The sequence below is a fragment of the Acanthaster planci genome, linkage group LG03 (assembly GCF_054643075.1).
Source record: "Acanthaster planci isolate LZ-2023a linkage group LG03, COTS_SCS, whole genome shotgun sequence".
Classification (NCBI taxonomy): Eukaryota; Metazoa; Echinodermata; class Asteroidea; order Valvatida; family Acanthasteridae; genus Acanthaster; species Acanthaster planci.
In genome coordinates, this window is record NC_141779.1 from 23,841,145 (window position 1) to 23,860,473 (window position 19,329).

The window sequence follows — 19,329 nt, forward strand, 5'->3', positions numbered from 1 at the left end:
CCACGGAAATGAAAAGAATTCTTGAACGAGCGTACACGTCCTCCATGGAACAAATATAGAAAATTATGTGTTAACACGTCATCCGGTATCAAGTGGTTGATCTGTAACAAATGACGCCACACTTTACATGTATCGACTACATGTACCATTCCCCATGTTGCAAGCAGTTAACCTACAAAATACAAATAGACCGAGTATGCAAATAGTTACTTGGAAGACTTCATTCCCATCCAGACTGGCTGAAGTCAGGTTAAGTGGGCTCCCTCAAAAATTACAACTAATTGACATGGTGGCCAGAAAGTCTGCAGTCCCATCCAATGTTGGATTTTTATCATGCTAGGACGAATCTTGGTACACTTAATGCACTTGATAGCAGTAAGAGCAGGGAATAACATCCCTGGCTCACCAGCAAAAGTGAGGACAAATGCTGAGGGAATAAGAAACAAATCTGGGAATAAAATAAATATTAAAACAGACAAAAGAAAGAACACAAACCCTATTAATTCATAGAACTGAAATATATTTATGTACAGTGTAAATTAATGGCTATTTGTTAATACCCTATGAGTTCAAACAATTTTGCTATCATGATTTTTCAAAGACTGCCATAATTCTGTCTGAACAGGAGCCTGGTGAAACAAACATTCTCCACAAAATCTGATGCAAAAATGAATTGAGTAGTTTGGAAGTACCCACTTCAAAAGTTCAATTGACGAGAACTGAGTTCCTTCAAAATGAAATTATTTTCTTTCTTATCTTTCGGAATAATTGATGGAAAAAAATAAAAGAAACATAATTCATAAGAGAAGAATCTTTCAAATGCTGTATTCATTTCTTTTTTCTACAAGGTTTACAATGCATGCAGTTTGCTGGGGATATCTTGGGGGAACCAGCTTTTCCTGAAAAGTCCAAAGAGCAGAGGAAGTGATCAAGTGATTATTGCCAAACTTTCATTTCAGTATCATTTCAAAAACATAACCGCCATCGTGTGCCCTGCTTGCAGAATTTATGCCACTCTTTCATGTACAAGCAAGTGTACTTTCTGTACTCGAAAATGGTACATGAAAATGGTGAGATGTCTTATTACCATCCATCTACAATAACATCAGGTTTGTCCTTAAAAAAATCTTGATACACTTCTATGTAGATTTGTGCAAAACTTTCACTGGTTGAAACTACTTTTTCATTTGATTAATGCTTCAGCAAGCTTCCATGCTGCCTTTCATGAAAACACTTCCCCCCCCAACCCCAACCCCTTTTTAAGAAATACACATATTTTTCAACAACTTGCAATCCTTTTCCTTATTGCAAGGAAATAATTTTATTTTCAGGCTTTACACACTGTGACACTCCAAGAAATTACAGAAAAGGAATCCAAATTTGAAAGTGTGAATTCCATCCAAAAATGACGCACCCCTTGTGTCTTACTGAGATACCATTCCGCTTGACAAATTTGGGATGTACTTGTATCTGAAACGGCTGTGAAAGAATCAAAGACAAGCAGTTCTGAGATTTTTAAGCCAAAGAAGTCTGTAGTTTTCGGTCTAACTGTAGCCTCACTGGGTCCACACTCCACAGTTTGGTATTTTTTTTTAAATCAAAATCCTTTAAGAGATTTTGGAGCCTAACCAAAGTTTTTTCGGAACCACTAAAATCCCGCATGATCGTCATTTCATTCTCCTTTTCAACCTCTGTGTGTAGAAATAAATACAGTTTCATCATCACTAGGGAAGCGGCGAGATGTCAGCATTTAGGTCTGATTTTGTTCTTTTTATTAGTCTTGGAGTGTCACAAGCTACTTCAATCTCTGAGGCTCAAGTTGTCCATATCCTCCTCCAGGTCTAGCTCCTGATCAAAGAGGTCTTCGTCGACTTCCACATCCTCAACAAAGAGATTCTCATCGACTGGGACTCCATTGACAGTGGCCGCTGCGGCGGCTGGTTCTTCTTGATCTGACGTCTCGTCAGCAGGAAGGGCAGCCGCTTGGTCGAGTTTGCTGTCTTCATCTAAGAAATGACTCACATAATTAGTGTACCCAATTAGAAGCTTCCTCGGTTAGCCTCCACCCCTAATTAGATAAGATTCCTGTTTCCCTATTTTGACAGTGCAGCCCTAACGTTTTTTCTGGGGAACATTTTGGGAAATAAGATACAATGACTTTTATCAATTGAGAAGGCATGAGTTCTCGCTCAAATCATTTGTGTTGGTCATTGTTTTATCGGAATCTCAGGAATTCTTTACAGACTTCTAGGGGGGATGTGTTAGGTAACAATAGTCTAGAGTGTGTATAGGGATTAGACAGGTAAGGGGGGTACCCCTCTGTCCCATATCTTGCCTGGTATAACTCAAAGACGTATCATCAAGTCTTTTACAAGGAGGTCAAACCTCCAACAATTTTGACTCTAAAGTCTACTCCTGACACATACAACACCGTTAACATAACTCTTACAAAAAGCAATTTCGGTGGGTCTCAATTTTTTGAATTCTTTTGTTTTCTGTCCAAATTTCTCCAGTTACTTTAAAACAAGGCTCTGGTTATACAAGGTAACAGCAATCCCTGAGCACAGCTTGTCATAATGAGAGTTGACCTTACCTTCTGCTTCTTTCTCGTCTATTCTGGTTCCGGGCAACGAGGCCTCAACAACTGTACTCGTTTCCCCCTCCCTGTTGTGGGTCATTGATACCGTCCCCGAGCCATCTACTTCTGTGGCTGTGATGTTTTCTATCCTGACATCTTTCACAACTGCATCCTGTGGTTTGGGGAGGGAGAAAATAATTGAAATGACCTGCGATTCAAAGAGATTCCATGTGAGTTCCGAGTGTCTTTTTGGATGAAATGATCTTTTTTTGTTGAGGCAGAAGTCTTTGCAATATCTTGAAAGTCTGCTCTAAACCATCATGGTACGGGAGATACAAAATGACGACAGCATGGCCTTGGAAAAAATTACTGCAAATTAACTGCAATATGAATCAAACTCCTTATGCACAGCAGGTGCAAGTCTAAACTCAGCACTGGATAAGGGTGACCCCAAATCCTTTCATTTTCTTTTCCAAGTTCAAGGAAAACTATTTGTAGACCGGACGGCAGAGGAGACAGCTTAATTTAGAAATTTCCTGAGTTTCAGATTTAAATGAATGAGCAACTTTGTTCACTATTTTTATCAATGAAGCAGCGAAATCACAGACCCACTTTTGACCACTACTGCAATCTGCTTTTATACAGAGAAAATTAAATGCATGTTTTTATCTGTCCAAATAATTTTTAATATTAAGTTATATCAGAGCTGTCAACCTCAATTGACCCAAAGTCCTATGATTTTACCTCGAAAATCTTATTTTCCTTAAAAAAAATCGTACTCTTCAGTGTTGCGTAATTCCCTACACTGAACGATTGAAGGAGCGCGATGCATAGTCTGGGCCCCAGACTGATTTTGCTTATACATTCATAGTTTACATACAGCACACAGACAAACTGTACAAACCAAGCAGCAACAGACAATAGAGGGCCTCATGGATGGACACCACGTTATGTTTGTGGTATGCATTTGCATGGTATTTCCAACATTGCCCACAACTGATGTTACCGCGTGAAATTGTCTTCAGAAAAACGTCAATTTTCAAGCCAAATCATGGGTAAAAATCTAAAAAACTAAGAAACTTTTTTTTTTGTAAGTCGTATTTTATTGAGAAAAATCATAGTGTCATATTGTCACTGAAAAATTGTACGAAATATGATAAAAATTGTACTGGTTGGCAGCTCTGTGATTTGCAAATCGAAGAGGTAAGCAATCATAGGAAGGAGTAACTTCCATAAAACAACAAGATGGGGTGCAACTGGACTTGGGTAACCATGGAAACGGCAGGAAGGTTTAACATACCCCTTCATCGTCACTTCCTCGCCTGTATTGCGTATCATCTGCAGCCTCATCATCGTCATCCCCGACCAGGTCTGGGTTGAAGGCAAACAGCTCACGACCCGTGATCTGAAACCCCCAAATTAAATTTGTTTTATTCATTTAGGCCTAGTCTTGCTTTACTACAACTTTCTCATATCTCTCCAATTCCAGCACATGGTTTTGAGGGATGGGCTTTCTGAGAAAAAGACACTGCTAAACCCATTTTATTTCACGTTGTTGTAGACCTGCTTCACTCCATTCCATAATGGTACAGGAATTTTGGAGAATTCTAGGAAATTCCTTCAACGAATACCTAGGGAGTTGGGGTTCAGTTACTTTCCCAAACCCACGTGACAACTTGATGAACTTACGAGATGACCAGACAGAAATCCAGATTCATGTCTTACAATATACAGTCAGAAATCGGCAAACAAATGACTTAACCCTGCCTCTCCCGGGGGCTCCAAAATCCATCAAGATTTTTTAATGGATTCTGCGGGATTGTGGAAGGCAGAATCCAGGCCGTATTACATCGGATGGAACTTGTTCATTGAAAGATACAAATATGGAGCATTTGCAAATGGTTTCCTACACAATACTGGATTTTGCTTGATTCAGGGAGTCTCTTAAAAAAATTGCCAGGGGATTAAAATTACCATATTACAAGACTTGAAGTCGTTCTTCTTACTCACCCCTAAGCTTTTGCCCTGCTTGAAGTCATTCTCCTTACTCACCCCTAAGCTTTTGCCCTGCTTGAAGTCGTTCTTCTCCTTACTCACCCCTAAGCTTTTGCCCTGCTTGAAGTCGTTCTTCTTACTCACCCCTAAGCTTTTGCCCTGCTTGAAGTCGTTCTTCTTACTCACCCCTAAGCTTTTGCCCTGCTTGAAGTCGTTCTCCTTACTCACCCCTAAGCTTTTGCCCTGCTTGAAGTCGTTCTTCTCCTTACTCACCCCTAAGCTTTTGCCCTGCTTGAAGTCGTTCTTCTCCTTACTCACCCCTAAGCTTTTGCCCTGCTTGAAGTCGTTCTTCTCCTTACTAACCCCTAAGCTTTTGCCCTGCTTGAAGTCGTTCTTCTTACTCACCCCTAAGCTTTTGCCCTGCTTGAAGTCGTTCTTCTCCTTACTCACCCCTAAGCTTTTGCCCTGCTTGAAGTCGTTCTTCTTACTCACCCCTAAGCTTTTGCCCTGCTTGAAGTCGTTCTTCTTACTCACCCCTAAGCTTTTGCCCTGCTTGAAGTCATTCTCCTTACTCACCCCTAAGCTTTTGCCCTGCTTGAAGTCGTTCTTCTTACTCACCCCTAAGCTTTTGCCCTGCTTGAAGTCGTTCTTCTTACTCACCCCTAAGCTTTTGCCTTACTTGAAGTCATTCTCCTTACTCACCCCTAAGCTTTTGCCCTGCTTGAAGTCGTTCTTCTTACTCACCCCTAAGCTTTTGCCCTGCTTGAAGTCGTTCTTCTTACTCACCCCTAAGCTTTTGCCCTGCTTGAAGTCGTTCTTCTCCTTACTCACCCCTAAGCTTTTGCCTTACTTGAAGTCATTCTCCTTACTCACCCCTAAGCTTTTGCCCTGCTTGAAGTCGTTCTTCTTACTCACCCCTAAGCTTTTGCCCTGCTTGAAGTCGTTCTTCTTACTCACCCCTAAGCTTTTGCCCTGCTTGAAGTCATTCTCCTTACTCACCCCTAAGCTTTTGCCCTGCTTGAAGTCGTTCTTCTCCTTACTCACCCCTAAGCTTTTGCCCTGCTTGAAGTCGTTCTTCTTACTCACCCCTAAGCTTTTGCCCTGCTTGAAGTCGTTCTCCTTACTCACCCCTAAGCTTTTGCCCTGCTTGAAGTCATTCTCCTTACTCACCCCTAAGCTTTTGCCCTGCTTGAAGTCGTTCTTCTCCTTACTCACCCCTAAGCTTTTGCCCTGCTTGAAGTCGTTCTTCTTACTCACCCCTAAGCTTTTGCCCTGCTTGAAGTCGTTCTTCTTACTCACCCCTAAGCTTTTGCCCTGCTTGAAGTCGTTCTCCTTACTCACCCCTAAGCTTTTGCCCTGCTTGAAGTCGTTCTTCTCCTTACTCACCCCTAAGCTTTTGCCCTGCTTGAAGTCGTTCTTCTCCTTACTCACCCCTAAGCTTTTGCCCTGCTTGAAGTCGTTCTTCTTACTCACCCCTAAGCTTTTGCCCTGCTTGAAGTCGTTCTTCTTACTAACCCCTAAGCTTTTGCCCTGCTTGAGGTCGTTCTTCTCCTTACTCACCCCTAAGCTTTTGCCCTGCTTGAAGTCGTTCTTCTTACTCACCCCTAAGCTTTTGCCCTGCTTGAAGTCGTTCTTCTTACTCACCCCTAAGCTTTTGCCCTGCTTGAAGTCATTCTCCTTACTCACCCCTAAGCTTTTGCCCTGCTTGAAGTCGTTCTTCTCCTTACTCACCCCTAAGCTTTTGCCCTGCTTGAAGTCGTTCTTCTTACTCACCCCTAAGCTTTTGCCCTGCTTGAAGTCATTCTCCTTACTCACCCCTAAGCTTTTGCCCTGCTTGAAGTCGTTCTTCTCCTTACTCACCCCTAAGCTTTTGCCCTGCTTGAAGTCGTTCTTCTTACTCACCCCTAAGCTTTTGCCCTGCTTGAAGTCGTTCTTCTTACTCACCCCTAAGCTTTTGCCCTGCTTGAAGTCATTCTCCTTACTCACCCCTAAGCTTTTGCCCTGCTTGAAGTCGTTCTTCTCCTTACTCACCCCTAAGCTTTTGCCCTGCTTGAAGTCGTTCTTCTTACTCACCCCTAAGCTTTTGCCCTGCTTGAAGTCGTTCTCCTTACTCACCCCTAAGCTTTTGCCCTGCTTGAAGTCATTCTCCTTACTCACCCCTAAGCTTTTGCCCTGCTTGAAGTTGTTCTTCTCCTTACTCACCCCTAAGCTTTTGCCCTGCTTGAAGTCGTTCTTCTTACTCACCCCTAAGCTTTTGCCCTGCTTGAAGTCGTTCTTCTTACTCACCCCTAAGCTTTTGCCCTGCTTGAAGTCGTTCTTCTTACTCACCCCTAAGCTTTTGCCCTGCTTGAAGTCGTTCTCCTTACTCACCCCTAAGCTTTTGCCCTGCTTGAAGTCGTTCTTCTCCTTACTCACCCCTAAGCTTTTGCCCTGCTTGAAGTCGTTCTTCTTACTCACCCCTAAGCTTTTGCCCTGCTTGAAGTCGTTCTTCTTACTCACCCCTAAGCTTTTGCCCTGCTTGAAGTCGTTCTTCTTACTAACCCCTAAGCTTTTGCCCTGCTTGAGGTCGTTCTTCTCCTTACTCACCCCTAAGCTTTTGCCCTGCTTGAAGTCGTTCTTCTTACTCACCCCTAAGCTTTTGCCCTGCTTGAAGTCGTTCTTCTTACTCACCCCTAAGCTTTTGCCCTGCTTGAAGTCATTCTCCTTACTCACCCCTAAGCTTTTGCCCTGCTTGAAGTCGTTCTTCTCCTTACTCACCCCTAAGCTTTTGCCCTGCTTGAAGTCGTTCTTCTTACTCACCCCTAAGCTTTTGCCCTGCTTGAAGTCGTTCTTCTCCTTACTCACCCCTAAGCTTTTGCCCTGCTTGAAGTCGTTCTTCTTCTTACTCACCCCTAAGCTTTTGCCCTGCTTGAAGTCGTTCTTCTTACTCACCCCTAAGCTTTTGCCCTGCTTGAAGTCGTTCTTCTTACTCACCCCTAAGCTTTTGCCCTGCTTGAAGTCATTCTTCTTACTAACCCCTAAGCTTTTGCCCTGCTTGAAGTCGTTCTTCTCCTTACTCACCCCTAAGCTTTTGCCCTGCTTGAAGTCGTTCTTCTCCTTACTCACCCCTAAGCTTTTGCCCTGCTTGAAGTCGTTCTTCTTACTCACCCCTAAGCTTTTGCCCTGCTTGAAGTCGTTCTTCTTACTCACCCCTAAGCTTTTGCCCTGCTTGAAGTCGTTCTCCTTACTCACCCCTAAGCTTTTGCCTTACTTGAAGTCATTCTCCTTACTCACCCCTAAGCTTTTGCCCTGCTTGAAGTCGTTCTTCTTACTCACCCCTAAGCTTTTGCCCTGCTTGAAGTCGTTCTTCTCCTTACTCACCCCTAAGCTTTTGCCCTGCTTGAAGTCATTCTTCTTACTCACCCCTAAGCTTTTGCCCTGCTTGAAGTCGTTCTTCTTACTCACCCCTAAGCTTTTGCCCTGCTTGAAGTCGTTCTTCTCCTTACTCACCCCTAAGCTTTTGCCCTGCTTGAAGTCGTTCTTCTTACTCACCCCTAAGCTTTTGCCCTGCTTGAAGTCGTTCTTCTCCTTACTCACCCCTAAGCTTTTGCCCTGCTTGAAGTCGTTCTTCTCCTTACTCACCCCTAAGCTTTTGCCCTGCTTGAAGTCATTCTTCTTACTCACCCCTAAGCTTTTGCCCTGCTTGAAGTCGTTCTTCTCCTTACTCACCCCTAAGCTTTTGCCCTGCTTGAAGTCGTTCTTCTTACTCACCCCTAAGCTTTTGCCCTGCTTGAAGTCGTTCTTCTTACTCACCCCTAAGCTTTTGCCCTGCTTGAAGTCGTTCTCCTTACTAACCCCTAAGCTTTTGCCCTGCTTGAAGTCGTTCTTCTCCTTACTCACCCCTAAGCTTTTGCCCTGCTTGAAGTCGTTCTCCTTACTCACCCCTAAGCTTTTGCCCTGCTTGAAGTCGTTCTTCTTACTCACCCCTAAGCTTTTGCCCTGCTTGAAGTCGTTCTTCTTACTCACCCCTAAGCTTTTGCCCTGCTTGAAGTCGTTCTTCTTCTTATTCAGCTGACTCTCCAGGAGTGCCTTCTTCTCAGCAATTTTCTTCTTCTTCCACTCGAGGAACGTCTCCAGGGTTATCTTCGTTTGTTGGGCTCCTAACTTTGACCTCTGTGTTAGAGCAATGGAAAAAAAGACAAAAAAGAAAATTTGAACGTCAAAAGTAATAATTTAATTTACATCTACTTTCAATCCCCTCCACAGAATTGTCAGGTAGGTGACAGCCTTTCTGTCGGTTGAAGTTTTCTCGATTTAATGCCCCGATCTCTCACTTTTCAGTGTGGTTGTTTTATTCTATGGCAATGAAGACAGTGGACTTGAGACCTGTGATTTCAGAGATTCAGAGTCTCTGCATTTGAGATTTGCTGTTCCAGATTTGAATTGAATTGCAAGATTTGACATTACACTGAGACCTCAGACACTCCAGACTCAGCATGTGACAATCCACTTCCTACGTACCTCTTCTTCGATGAGTTCTTCTATTGTTATCTGTTGTTCTGGTTGTTCTTCATCTTGCTTTTTCTTATGACTCTTCAAGACAAAGCCTGGAGGGAGGGCGTGTCTGTACATGCATTTGTCGCCCCCATTAGGGCACACCCAAAACCAACCGTACTTGCAATCTTCAATGGCCTGAAGGAAATACTTACACACCTACAGAAAAAAAAGGATTTCTTTCACTAAAAGATTCATAGTATCTCCACTAAATGCAAGGTGAATCTGGCCCAATCACTACTTGACCAGGTATTGGCTTTGCAGCTCCCTGAATTTCATTGGTTGTTATGCCGTTCCTGTGATCTGATTGGCCGAACCCACATAGGTGCACCTGTATTAGAGCAGTACATTTACAGGTGCATAAAGAGTACATGTACAAGGACACAAAAATGATGGCCAGAGATTTTTTGTGGTTCAAAGGGTAAATTAAGCTGAGCAATTAAAGCCATAACAAGACGGGCAACAACTGTAGGACTTGCACAAGTCTAGCCCTCTTGCAAGGAAATACACAGCAAAAATACCAAATAGGATGTGATAGTTCTTGAGCATCATTCATAAAAAAGTAAAGCTTCACAACAAAGCCTATATGGAAACACTGTTTATTGTCAAGTTAACCATATGCTGCTGGGTTTAATTAGAATTACACGACAAGTTCCCCGGGGGTTTTCAAATTTTTCCGGCTTCAAAATTCTTCAGAAATTCACAACTTCATTTACTAGACGTTTACACCCACATGAATGACTGTCTGGTGGCTACTCTAATCTGACAGACAACATCTATTGATACTCAAGTATTGCAGCCAAGCCTGCCGCCTTGTAAAGAGAGCCCAGATTGTGTGGTGTTGCATAATTTCCTTTGTTCCCAAAATTGGCTCAGTGCGCTGCTGGTGTCTTTACAAATGCAGCCAAATTAGTGTGCAGCGGTATTGTAGCGCTCATCTCTGGAGCACTTTTGTCCCTGGTGATAATCCAATTTTCCCTTAATGCCACAAATGGTGGTATACTGTTTCAAAACAATGACGGATTACCTTCGTTATTGACAACTGAAAAAATGTTGGTAATTCCCAGCAGCTCGGTCCTTTGCTCTGAGTACGGTTTTTTGTTACAAGGCCCAACTCCTTTTTCCGATTTCGGGCACCCCGGGTATGCGTATATACCTCAGGTCTCCAGTACCGGGAACCCCGGCAGGAAGTGGTTACAGTTATACCGGGCTTATGATTTTGACCTCGACTTGGACTCTGACCTTGTCTGTTTTGGGTTTCTTGGAGTTCTCTTCTTGGTGTTTCTTGTCGACAACTGTCTTCAGCTTCTCCTCATCCCAATTGTCCATTGTGTCTGCGACAAAGGATATGAAGTATAAATCACCAAGGCTGATCCATGAAACCCCTGTCATGTCAACTGTGTCTGGTAGATTGGATACAGTACACTATTGCGTTTACAGCGCTAGCGTCATATCCAGTCTAAAGTGATGAGTGTGAACTACAAACTGTGTGCTGTTTCCCAAGCAAGGGTAAGCCGTGTTTTGACTGCCAAAACGATTTCACCGCTAAACAACAGAACGGTGTGCATTCTGGGAATAAGAGCCAACTATTATTAGCATTCAAGTTTTACACTTGAAGAGAGTCTAAAGTGTAATCAAGCTCCAAACTAAAGTGAGATTTCAGTGTCAGTTCACTGTACCGTTGGCCAGGTCATCCTCCCTGGTGTCCTCGTATAAGTTCCTCTTGGCCGACTTCCTCTCTACGGCCAAGTCGTGGGAGAATTTGCACTTGTCCCCCTTGGTACAGGTTCCCTGCTTGAAGAACGCACACACTACAGACTTAGGGTCCACACCTGTCAAGTAAAATGCAAGATCATCAGCAACATCAACAGAGCTGAGTTGGGATTTACACAGAAGTCATGGGTAAATCTCAAAATCATTTTTCATCTTCAACAACTGACTTGCACTACAACTTTGACAAAGACGTTTTCGAACTCCTGAACCGTATTTACCACAGAGGATCCAAACTTTGAACCCTTTGGTTCAAAGTTTATTTATCCAAATTCATCCATCCTGTTTCTCTAAATTCAATCCATGACCATCCAACAATCTGCTTGCCGTAGTAACTGGCTGCCCAACTTCATGTGGCTCAGCGACAAAAGGGATAATAGGAGATGATCTGCCGGGAAATCATTTTCTTATATTCACTTCTACACAAGAGTGCACAGGCTTTAAAATAAGATAACTAAAATTGAAATGGATTACTTTGAAGGGTGTTTTTGGTCTGTTTTGGTTTTAGTTTTTACTTTTGATTTTGATTTTATCCTTTTCAATCAAACTCTCTTTCATTCATGAATACAAGCATTCTTGTTCGTAAAACCTTTGTATAGCCTCTTTCTTTTCCTTTTACTCTCATCCTTGGATGTTGCCATTAAAAAAGCAACTAAAAATCAGGAGAGCAAGCTTTGCCAACTGCAAATTAAGAAACCTACCCTTTGCAACTTTCTGTTGGGCAGTGACAGGCTTGAAGAGCATGTTAATTTCCTCTTGCTCCTGTTTCTTCTTGGACTTCCTGTCCAGTTGTTCTTGCTGCTCTTTAGCCTACCACAGAAGGAAAACACAGTCAGTGTTGAGGTTAGATGCTGGAGAGAGCTTCAAATCAAGACTTAGAGCCCTGTAAAATAGACACTGTAATGATTCAAATGACACTGCTGTGTAGCAGAAACGCCATTTATGTAAGCCCCCCGTACTTTTCAGAACCAAAGTCAAATAACTCATAGGAGAAGGTGGAAAAAGTACATGAATACATAGGCAGTTGTCGTTTTTGGTAACATTCACTTTGGAGGCATACATCCATTACAGGCCTGTGTACAGTGGGTCGCAGTGGGTCGAACACCAGACACTGAAGGTCCACAGGTGGAAAGTTCATGTGGTAAGTGCACAAAATACACTTCAAAGGCACAATTATTAGGTGTGATAATCCACCATGCACCGGACCAGTCATGAAGAGTTACAGTGTAGGCCAGCGACCACATCAAAGTCTGATCATTTGAACTCTACAGTGACATTGTCAACGTCTTTCAATGACTGGTTACTAACGCATCAGTGACAACAATAAACCACGGGGGATGATCGCATATCAGTGCTTCAGTCATGTCTCTCACTATTAACAAGTCGTCAGGGGACATCCTATATGCAAGTACATGCACTTTGAAAATTGGCACTTTCATGCAACTTTCATCCTGTATTCTCTTTTTAACAACCAGAACGCCACAGAACTGGGGTAGTCATGATCACCGTTCAATGTATGAACCGCAATTGTCTACAACCAGTGTGCATGAAACGCGTTTTACTTATTGCTACTTTTACATGTTCTTGAGATTTTGTTAGTAGAAGGGGTACCGAGAGAGGAATTGTAGCAGGGAATTGGAAGGATGGTAGAGAGAACGCTAAAGCAATTACCTTGGCTTTCTGATTGCCATATTTGACCTGGTTGGTGACTGTCTTGATGTAGTTCTGTGTCTTAGCACCCTTCTTGTTCTTCAGACCGAAAGTCTTATCCTATAATAAAAAGAGCAATTCTGTCACTTTCTCTGTACAAAGGTCCAGCCTATGGTTAGGCTGCCTTGCAAAGTACACATAATTTTCTTAGATGAGTGCGTTACTTAATATTTACTTCAACAAATTGAACACATTCACGCCCGATGACATGTACACACACGCACCCAGACTCACACATCTGCACATTTCCTGTATTGTAACACAGACGACAAGTGTTGACAAAGAGACTCTAACTACAGGTACGTCATCTACACAGGTCAAGCAAAGAACAAACTTCTGCTTCTCATTACATGCTTTTCAAAATCAGGGTCAATTGGTCGAGAAAAAACATTTATTTATGTAGGAAGGTTGTTGAGAGATGTTTTTGAAGAATGAAAAGATACTAACTAGATTTTCAATTAACACCAAGTAGAAAAAGAGAGGACCAGTCAGGCAAAAGGAAATAGAACTTTTTTATTTGGGGGGGGACCTTAAGTTTGCTAATCACCCTCAAGTGGCCATTGGCCATGGCTGAGCAACATAGAAAATATCGCTCCACAGCAGAGTCTCAGAGTTTAAAAAAAAGCAACGATGCAGTAAGAAATGTTGCAAACAAATACCCACCTAAGGTCAACATTTGTAAATCCAACGTTAAGGGGGGTGCGTTTATGGGTATTTTTGGAACCGGGTACCTGTTCTGTGTCAAAACCAGGTACCCTTGAAATATCAGAGGATAAAGGGAAAAGTGTTTCATTTACAGACAACACTTGATGACCATGATGTGCACAAATCAATATGACTTGTCTGAAACAAACATGCTTTCTGGGTAAATGCTTCAGAATTTTCTCAGCCAAATTTCACTTTTGAGGACATGTTATCACTTTCCGCAGTATAGTATTTTAACCCCTTGACGACGGGAATTTCTTCATGAGAGCCGACTCCAAGAATTCCAGCCTCGCTTGGCCACGAAGGCCACCTGCCAAACCGCAGATTCTCGGTTTGTGACCCTGCGTGCTCTGCACGCTTTGAATTACACAGTGAAAAGGCTCATTGTTCGGTGGCATGCAGCTCTACTCACGCTTCCACATTCCTGTTGCCTCTTTTCAAAGTGGGGACTATTGTGAAGCTGGTGATTATGATGCAAATTCAGTCTTTTCATTTCTGGGCTACGCACAAAGACCAATTGGCATTTATACAAGAGCCAGGGTCTGCCTTCTTTCACCGTGTTCGCTCGAGCGTAGGCCGAGAATAATAGCTGAAAAGTGGGCTAAGGATCTCAATTTTTACGGCGTCCCTATCTGCGTCCCAGCACGAAGGGGTTAAGGGAAAATCAGTGTTGTCCATATATGGAACTCTTTCAAAAAAGAGGAATGACACAACAGCTTTAGTTAAAGCACTTTGCAACCATCTACAGACTGATGCATCGATCTCCCTCGCTGAAAACAGAAACCAGGTAAGTCTGCAATGAATGGATCTCAGACTCTCTTTATTTTTGTGCATGAATCTACCAAATGAACAAAAAGAAAAGAAAAAAAATCTAAGGACAGTAAACACAGGATTTGAGTTCTACTGATGTCGCACTCGAACCCAAGTCCATTTTTACATGCATGAAAAGTGGCACATGCTTTATTTTAATGAGGAATCATACACAGACAGAAGTCTGAAACTTCTCCACCTGATATAGATTAGCAATACGTAATGCCAACTAGAATTTTGAAATCATGCTATGCCTGTATCTCTAAGGCTGTAGCCACTGATACTGCAATGTGCAAATACTTCATCAGCCTGGTCATTCCATCGAAACAACCACACATGTCCATGTTTTTATTTATGTTTTTACACATCATCTGATCGATTATGCACCTTGTCAGGTTGGCAAGGTAGTTCTTTCCTCGTCTTCCACCTCTGTGGTCCCGGGGTCGATTCCCGACCTGGTCCACATGTGGATTGGGTTTTTAGTCCCTACCTGACTCCGTGGGTTTTACCCAGAATATTCCTCTGGGGTTTTCCTCCTACCTTTAAAAACTGTAACTGCTTCTTACTGTCTCCCCCGTTGGTGAATGTGGGTCGTTTGGCAGCTGCCCGAGGTGCCCTTGTATGCCATCGGCTCAACCATGTTTAAATATATTCATTGTTCAACGCTTAATGTCTTCATTGTACAGCGCATTTGAACATATCTATATGAAATGAACATATCTATATGAAATTTGCGCTTTATAAATTATTACTATAATTATTAATATTATGTGCTTTACTAAAGCTTCAGAAACACAAACATTTTCCGCACTGATCTGCCATGTCTGCTGATTTAGAATCATCTGACTTGATTCTTTACTTCACAATTCCACAGACATTGTTTTCCTGATCTGAATTCTGAACTGGTTCACGCATGAACCAATCCACTGCCAACAGATTGTGCAACACGTGTGTACCCATCAAAAATACCTTCATGACACTGCACACGTCATACACTGTCTGTAACTAATAATTTGGGTGACATCATCGACCTGCCACCAAAAAAGTGGCTATACTTGTAACAAAAAATTAGTATTTCGATTCATCATTTCATGAAAACATGTAACGTAACAATTCCTCACCTCTATTATCTTGTCTTTTTTCTTTTCTACCGTTTTCTTGCTTGGTTGTTGCTGTTTTTTGGGAGGCATGTTGTCGGAAAACAACGATCAGAAGTTCTGATCTCGGAAGAGAGCTGGCACGTCAATGACGCATGGTGGCGCATGGCGCGAGAATATACCTAGGCTGGTGCCAAGCAACTGTTTTTAAAAAAATGTCTTACTGCGAATAGGGAACAAGTTCACATTTCGATGTTTCTTATAAATGCGACGGCTAATGCATGCTTTAGCATTCAAGCGGTAATGCCAGACTTTGTTCCTCCTGGTACGTAAACGGCGAGCGCTTTAGAATGGGCCTGTTGGAAATTGCCCATATAAACTATTTCAGAAGAGAGACTCTTATTTGGGAGATGAAACGGAAAATTTCACCATACATAAATTGTACATTCTTTTCAACCTTTATATGCCTATACATGTCTAAAAGGCAGACAGAAATTTACATTTATTGTAGTTTCAATGCAGAGTTCAATTATGCTGTGAACATGCATTCCAAATTCCCAACATATTTTTGGTATTTTAAAAAGTAATCTATAGCCAATATATACCACACACGCACACACACCCAAAAGGAAATTTGTCCATTTCATAAATAATTACCCAGGCAGTAGTTTGTTTGTTTTTATTTTATTTCACCCCAAATTCAAACATCTCTGCAAAAAGTGGTTGTCATACGATGAATGACCAACATTATACATTTATTTTCCATGAAATCCCTGGCATGTACATGTATGTACAAATATTAACAAATATGAAAACCACTAAAACATGCACATGCTCAGAGCAAATCTGTGGGGCATGTGTATTTGTGCACATACATGGGTTTAGGGTGGAAATCTCGAACTGTTACATGTACAAGGAAGTTGTCTATGCAATATTCAAACAACAGGCCAGTTCACTGGCTGTCATAGGCATACATATCATATCAACAGGGTACCAGTTAATCTCAAAAACAAAGAATTTTCAAATAAAGCTACACTGTTTTTAGCTTGAAGCGTATATTCGCATTGAAATTCATTTCCACTCAAAGCCATTTTAGACTTTAAACAATACACTGCAAACAGCAAGATTGCTTTTGTAGATTTGATTTGGTAGCAAACAAAATCAGCAGTTTTTTCATTTTCAACAGATGATCATTCTAGTCCACACATCGAGTTCAAATGAGGCTGGTGCACAAGTAAATATTGTATATTCAACAAATATAGGAATCATAAACTAGGAATAAGAAAGAATAATACGAGTCCTCTAATTAATGTAATTACTGTAATTCATCACAATATCATGATTTCCTATACTGAAGGGCCAACTTTGACAACGTTTATCAGTTCACGCTCATTCCTTCAGGACACTTTCCCATTTCCTACATTTTAACTTTATTTCTCCTTCTATTAATGATCTCACAAAGCTACGTTAGAATATTGATTTCAGCCACAAAAGAAATTGGTCATTTCATTCCATCTCTCAACAAAATGCATGTACTTGTTCATGCTAAACCACCTGCTATTTTTCCACCTTGAACCTATCGTTATCTTCCTCTTCTTCCCCTCCCCCCTCTCTGATCAGTGGGAAAGCCTGGCCCCATACCATTCTTTGGACCTCCCTGGCCCATTCCACCGCGGTTAGGGTGGGGTTGAGGAAAGTTCACGCCCATCGGTGGGGTGGGAGGTCTTGGCGGCTGCTGTTCGAATGTACTTTTCTGGTTTGGGTTGCCGTTGGGCCCCATCCTTGGTCCTGTCCCAAAAAAATGAATATAAAAATACACAATAACTGAAGAAATACCCTCCACTGGAAAATCTAACAAACATGTAATGGATATTTCATGTCTGTAGTTAGATGGTTGATTATACAGGTGAAAATAATACCTTTAAGAGTCTGAATTTACTTTATTTCTGTGCCAAACACATTGCATTCTACTTCACTTTGAAAAATTCCAACACTTTTCAAAACACATTTCGTCATAATAAACTGCACAAAAAGAAAACTTAAAGCTCAGTCTTGTTAGGAAAACAGTAAATAGTTGAAGAAGTCATTCTACAGAATTTTGTTCATCGCACCGGCCTCAAGTAAAATATTTTGTATTGTATGAACAACCAACACAAGCAAAATCGAAACATGATGGAAAGGTAAACCACTTTCCCACTTTCTTGGAGAAGTTTTCAATTTTGTTTATCTGCAAATTAAGTTTGTTAAATGTAAAATTCCTACATGAAACGAAGAACAATGAATTTTATGCGTATACCTCCGTTATTTGGTGGCCTCCCGTCACTGGCTCCTGGCCCAGTTGGAGAATTACTTCGCTGCTCTTGCAAATTCTTCAAGTACAAAAATTAATAAACTAAGATTCGCCTCAATTTTTCATCATTTCAAAAGAAAATATAAAACAAGTTGCATTTGTAAGTTCTGAAAACAAGATTGTAAAGGTACTTACTACTTTTTGCTGTGCGATAAACTCAGCGTTAGGCTCACTCATATTGGGAATTTCGGAAAATACCATACAAAAGCTACGGGGAAAGAAAAAAGTCCAAGTTAATGATAATTTTGTGAGTAAAATGTGAAAAATTCCTTCAACTAATTTTTTTTTTGATGGAATCATTAAAAATACTTACTCCCCTATCTTGTGCAGTTTTCCTCCAATTCCCGTGTATAGTGTTAAACTACCTCGGAAAAGGGATGCATATCTAAAACACAAACACAGAAAATTAATAAAGTGAACATTTGAAACTAATGACAAATGGGAAAAAAGTTCACTGCTTGGAACATTCAAGTTTGCACAATTTTTTTTACAAATTCCATCTTCATTTGTCATAATTTATATTTCCAAGAATTAATTTGCTTTGAGAATGATGACAATTTGAAAGTACTTTTTACCCTTTTGTTAATTTCAGCATGTCACCTGCTTGGATGACACGGCCTAGCTCATCCCACGCAGACATATTGATGCAACCTGTTTTATCAGCTACCTTGCACGAACGGATCTCATGGCCATCTTTTGTTTTCGAAGATGTACCTGCAAATTCATAAATAAAAAGGAAATATGAATATCTAAAATGAGGACAGATGCATACAGAAACATGAAAAGCTTTAACACATGAATCAGTGCAGTTGGGATATGATTGTAAGTTAAAAAGGCAACTTGCATCAGTGACAAAGGCAGTTACTAATGCAGATGCCAATTTCAATCCAACTTTCTATCTCCCATCTGAGAAAAAGTTTCAACTTCCACTGCGAAATAATTTCCACTGAATCAAAATTCCCAATATTATAATTTAGTAACTGCAGGTTGATAAGTCTCATTTTAATTAACAATGGTGTTCTCTCACTTTTCTTTCTTTTGCTGTACATCAAAAGGATAGAGCTGTAACTAAGCATGGCTCTATGATCCGGAGTCGAAAGTTTTTCAGAGGGAGGACGCAGTCTCATTGGAATACCAGTCCAGTGACGTCATGGAATACTATACCTATTTCGAGAACGATAAAAACCATGTTTAGGTTTTTCATTCCCGGTCGTAGTTCTTTGATTGATGTGATTTTTGGTTCATTCGCCATCCTCGATAACCTCAACAGGGTCTTTAGAACAAGAGGGACTCCGCAGTTCGCTTCTCAGACCAGTTATTTAAGGGGGAAATTACAAGGAAATGGCTAGCTGTCTGTCAGCTGTACATGTACACGGCCATTTTCGTGCACTGTCAAACAGAGGTGCAGATGGATCACAGACCACGATGGAGTTTTCCCATTCGAGTTTTGAAATACACTCAAAATGTATATCAGTATTCTCTTAGAGGGTCTACTGACATTTTGGGTATTTGGTAAAACCCTTAATCAAATGGGAAAGAGGAAATAAGTTGCTCAAAAACGGCCACAGAGCAGCTAGTCGCCAATCACACTGGTTCACCTCACTGTGCTGGAATATACTGTACTATAGTGGCGGCGCGGATACATTAGCATGCAAATTTATACGATATTCATCATACATAGCGCCCTCTTGAGTTGCAGTGTCTCAAAATCTTGGCCATTAATTTTGTCGATTTTGGCAAGCGTCTCCTCGATCGGGTTTCGTCTCCGTCTGACATCGAAA

General features: G+C 41.4%; 2 protein-coding genes across 3 annotated transcripts; both read right to left on the reverse strand.

Annotated features, from left to right (window-relative positions):
- Window positions 1–503: 503 nt before the first annotated feature.
- Window positions 504–15,379, reverse strand: LOC110991113 (zinc finger CCCH domain-containing protein 15-like). Its single transcript, XM_087134292.1, has 10 exons — window positions 15,223–15,379; window positions 12,548–12,646; window positions 11,578–11,686; window positions 10,786–10,938; window positions 10,349–10,440; window positions 9,074–9,265; window positions 8,579–8,725; window positions 3,879–3,983; window positions 2,594–2,750; window positions 504–2,006 (listed from the first exon to the last, which is right to left on the reverse strand). The coding sequence occupies exons 1-10, from the start codon at window positions 15,289–15,291 to the stop codon at window positions 1,801–1,803; spliced, it is 1,329 nt and encodes a 442-aa protein (XP_086990418.1). The 5' UTR covers window positions 15,292–15,379; the 3' UTR covers window positions 504–1,800.
- A 472-nt stretch (window positions 15,380–15,851) lies between these two features.
- LOC110989411 (SOSS complex subunit B2-like) lies at window positions 15,852–19,183 on the reverse strand. Of its 2 annotated transcripts, none has more exons than XM_022253786.2 (6): window positions 18,713–19,183; window positions 18,124–18,262; window positions 17,862–17,933; window positions 17,684–17,756; window positions 17,495–17,567; window positions 15,852–16,986 (listed from the first exon to the last, which is right to left on the reverse strand). In XM_022253786.2, the coding sequence occupies exons 1-6, from the start codon at window positions 18,798–18,800 to the stop codon at window positions 16,781–16,783; spliced, it is 651 nt and encodes a 216-aa protein (XP_022109478.1). In that variant the 5' UTR covers window positions 18,801–19,183; the 3' UTR covers window positions 15,852–16,780. The 2 variants fall into 2 exon arrangements, with proteins under 2 accessions (XP_022109478.1, XP_086990419.1); XM_087134293.1 differs by lacking the exon at window positions 18,713–19,183 and adding an exon at window positions 18,576–18,706.
- Window positions 19,184–19,329: the final 146 nt, after the last annotated feature.

Bases quoted from the DNA above. Each gene is read 5' to 3' on its own strand.
- LOC110989411 (XM_087134293.1), bottom strand. From the start codon at position 18,675: ATGAGACTGCGTCCTCCCTCTGAAAAACTTTCGACTCCGGATCATAGA. The intron at 17,568-17,683 runs GTAAGTACCTTT...TTGTACTTGAAG, and splicing joins TTATCGCACAGCAAAAAGTA to AATTTGCAAGAGCAGCGAAG. The intron at 16,987-17,494 runs GTATACGCATAA...TTTTTGGGACAG, and splicing joins GAGGCCACCAAATAACGGAG to GACCAAGGATGGGGCCCAAC.
- LOC110991113 (XM_087134292.1), bottom strand. From the start codon at position 15,291: ATGCCTCCCAAAAAACAGCAACAACCAAGCAAGAAAACGGTAGAAAAG. The intron at 10,441-10,785 runs GTACAGTGAACT...CCTTTGTCGCAG, and splicing joins GGAGGATGACCTGGCCAACG to ACACAATGGACAATTGGGAT. The intron at 8,726-9,073 runs GTACGTAGGAAG...GCTCTAACACAG, and splicing joins AAGAACTCATCGAAGAAGAG to AGGTCAAAGTTAGGAGCCCA.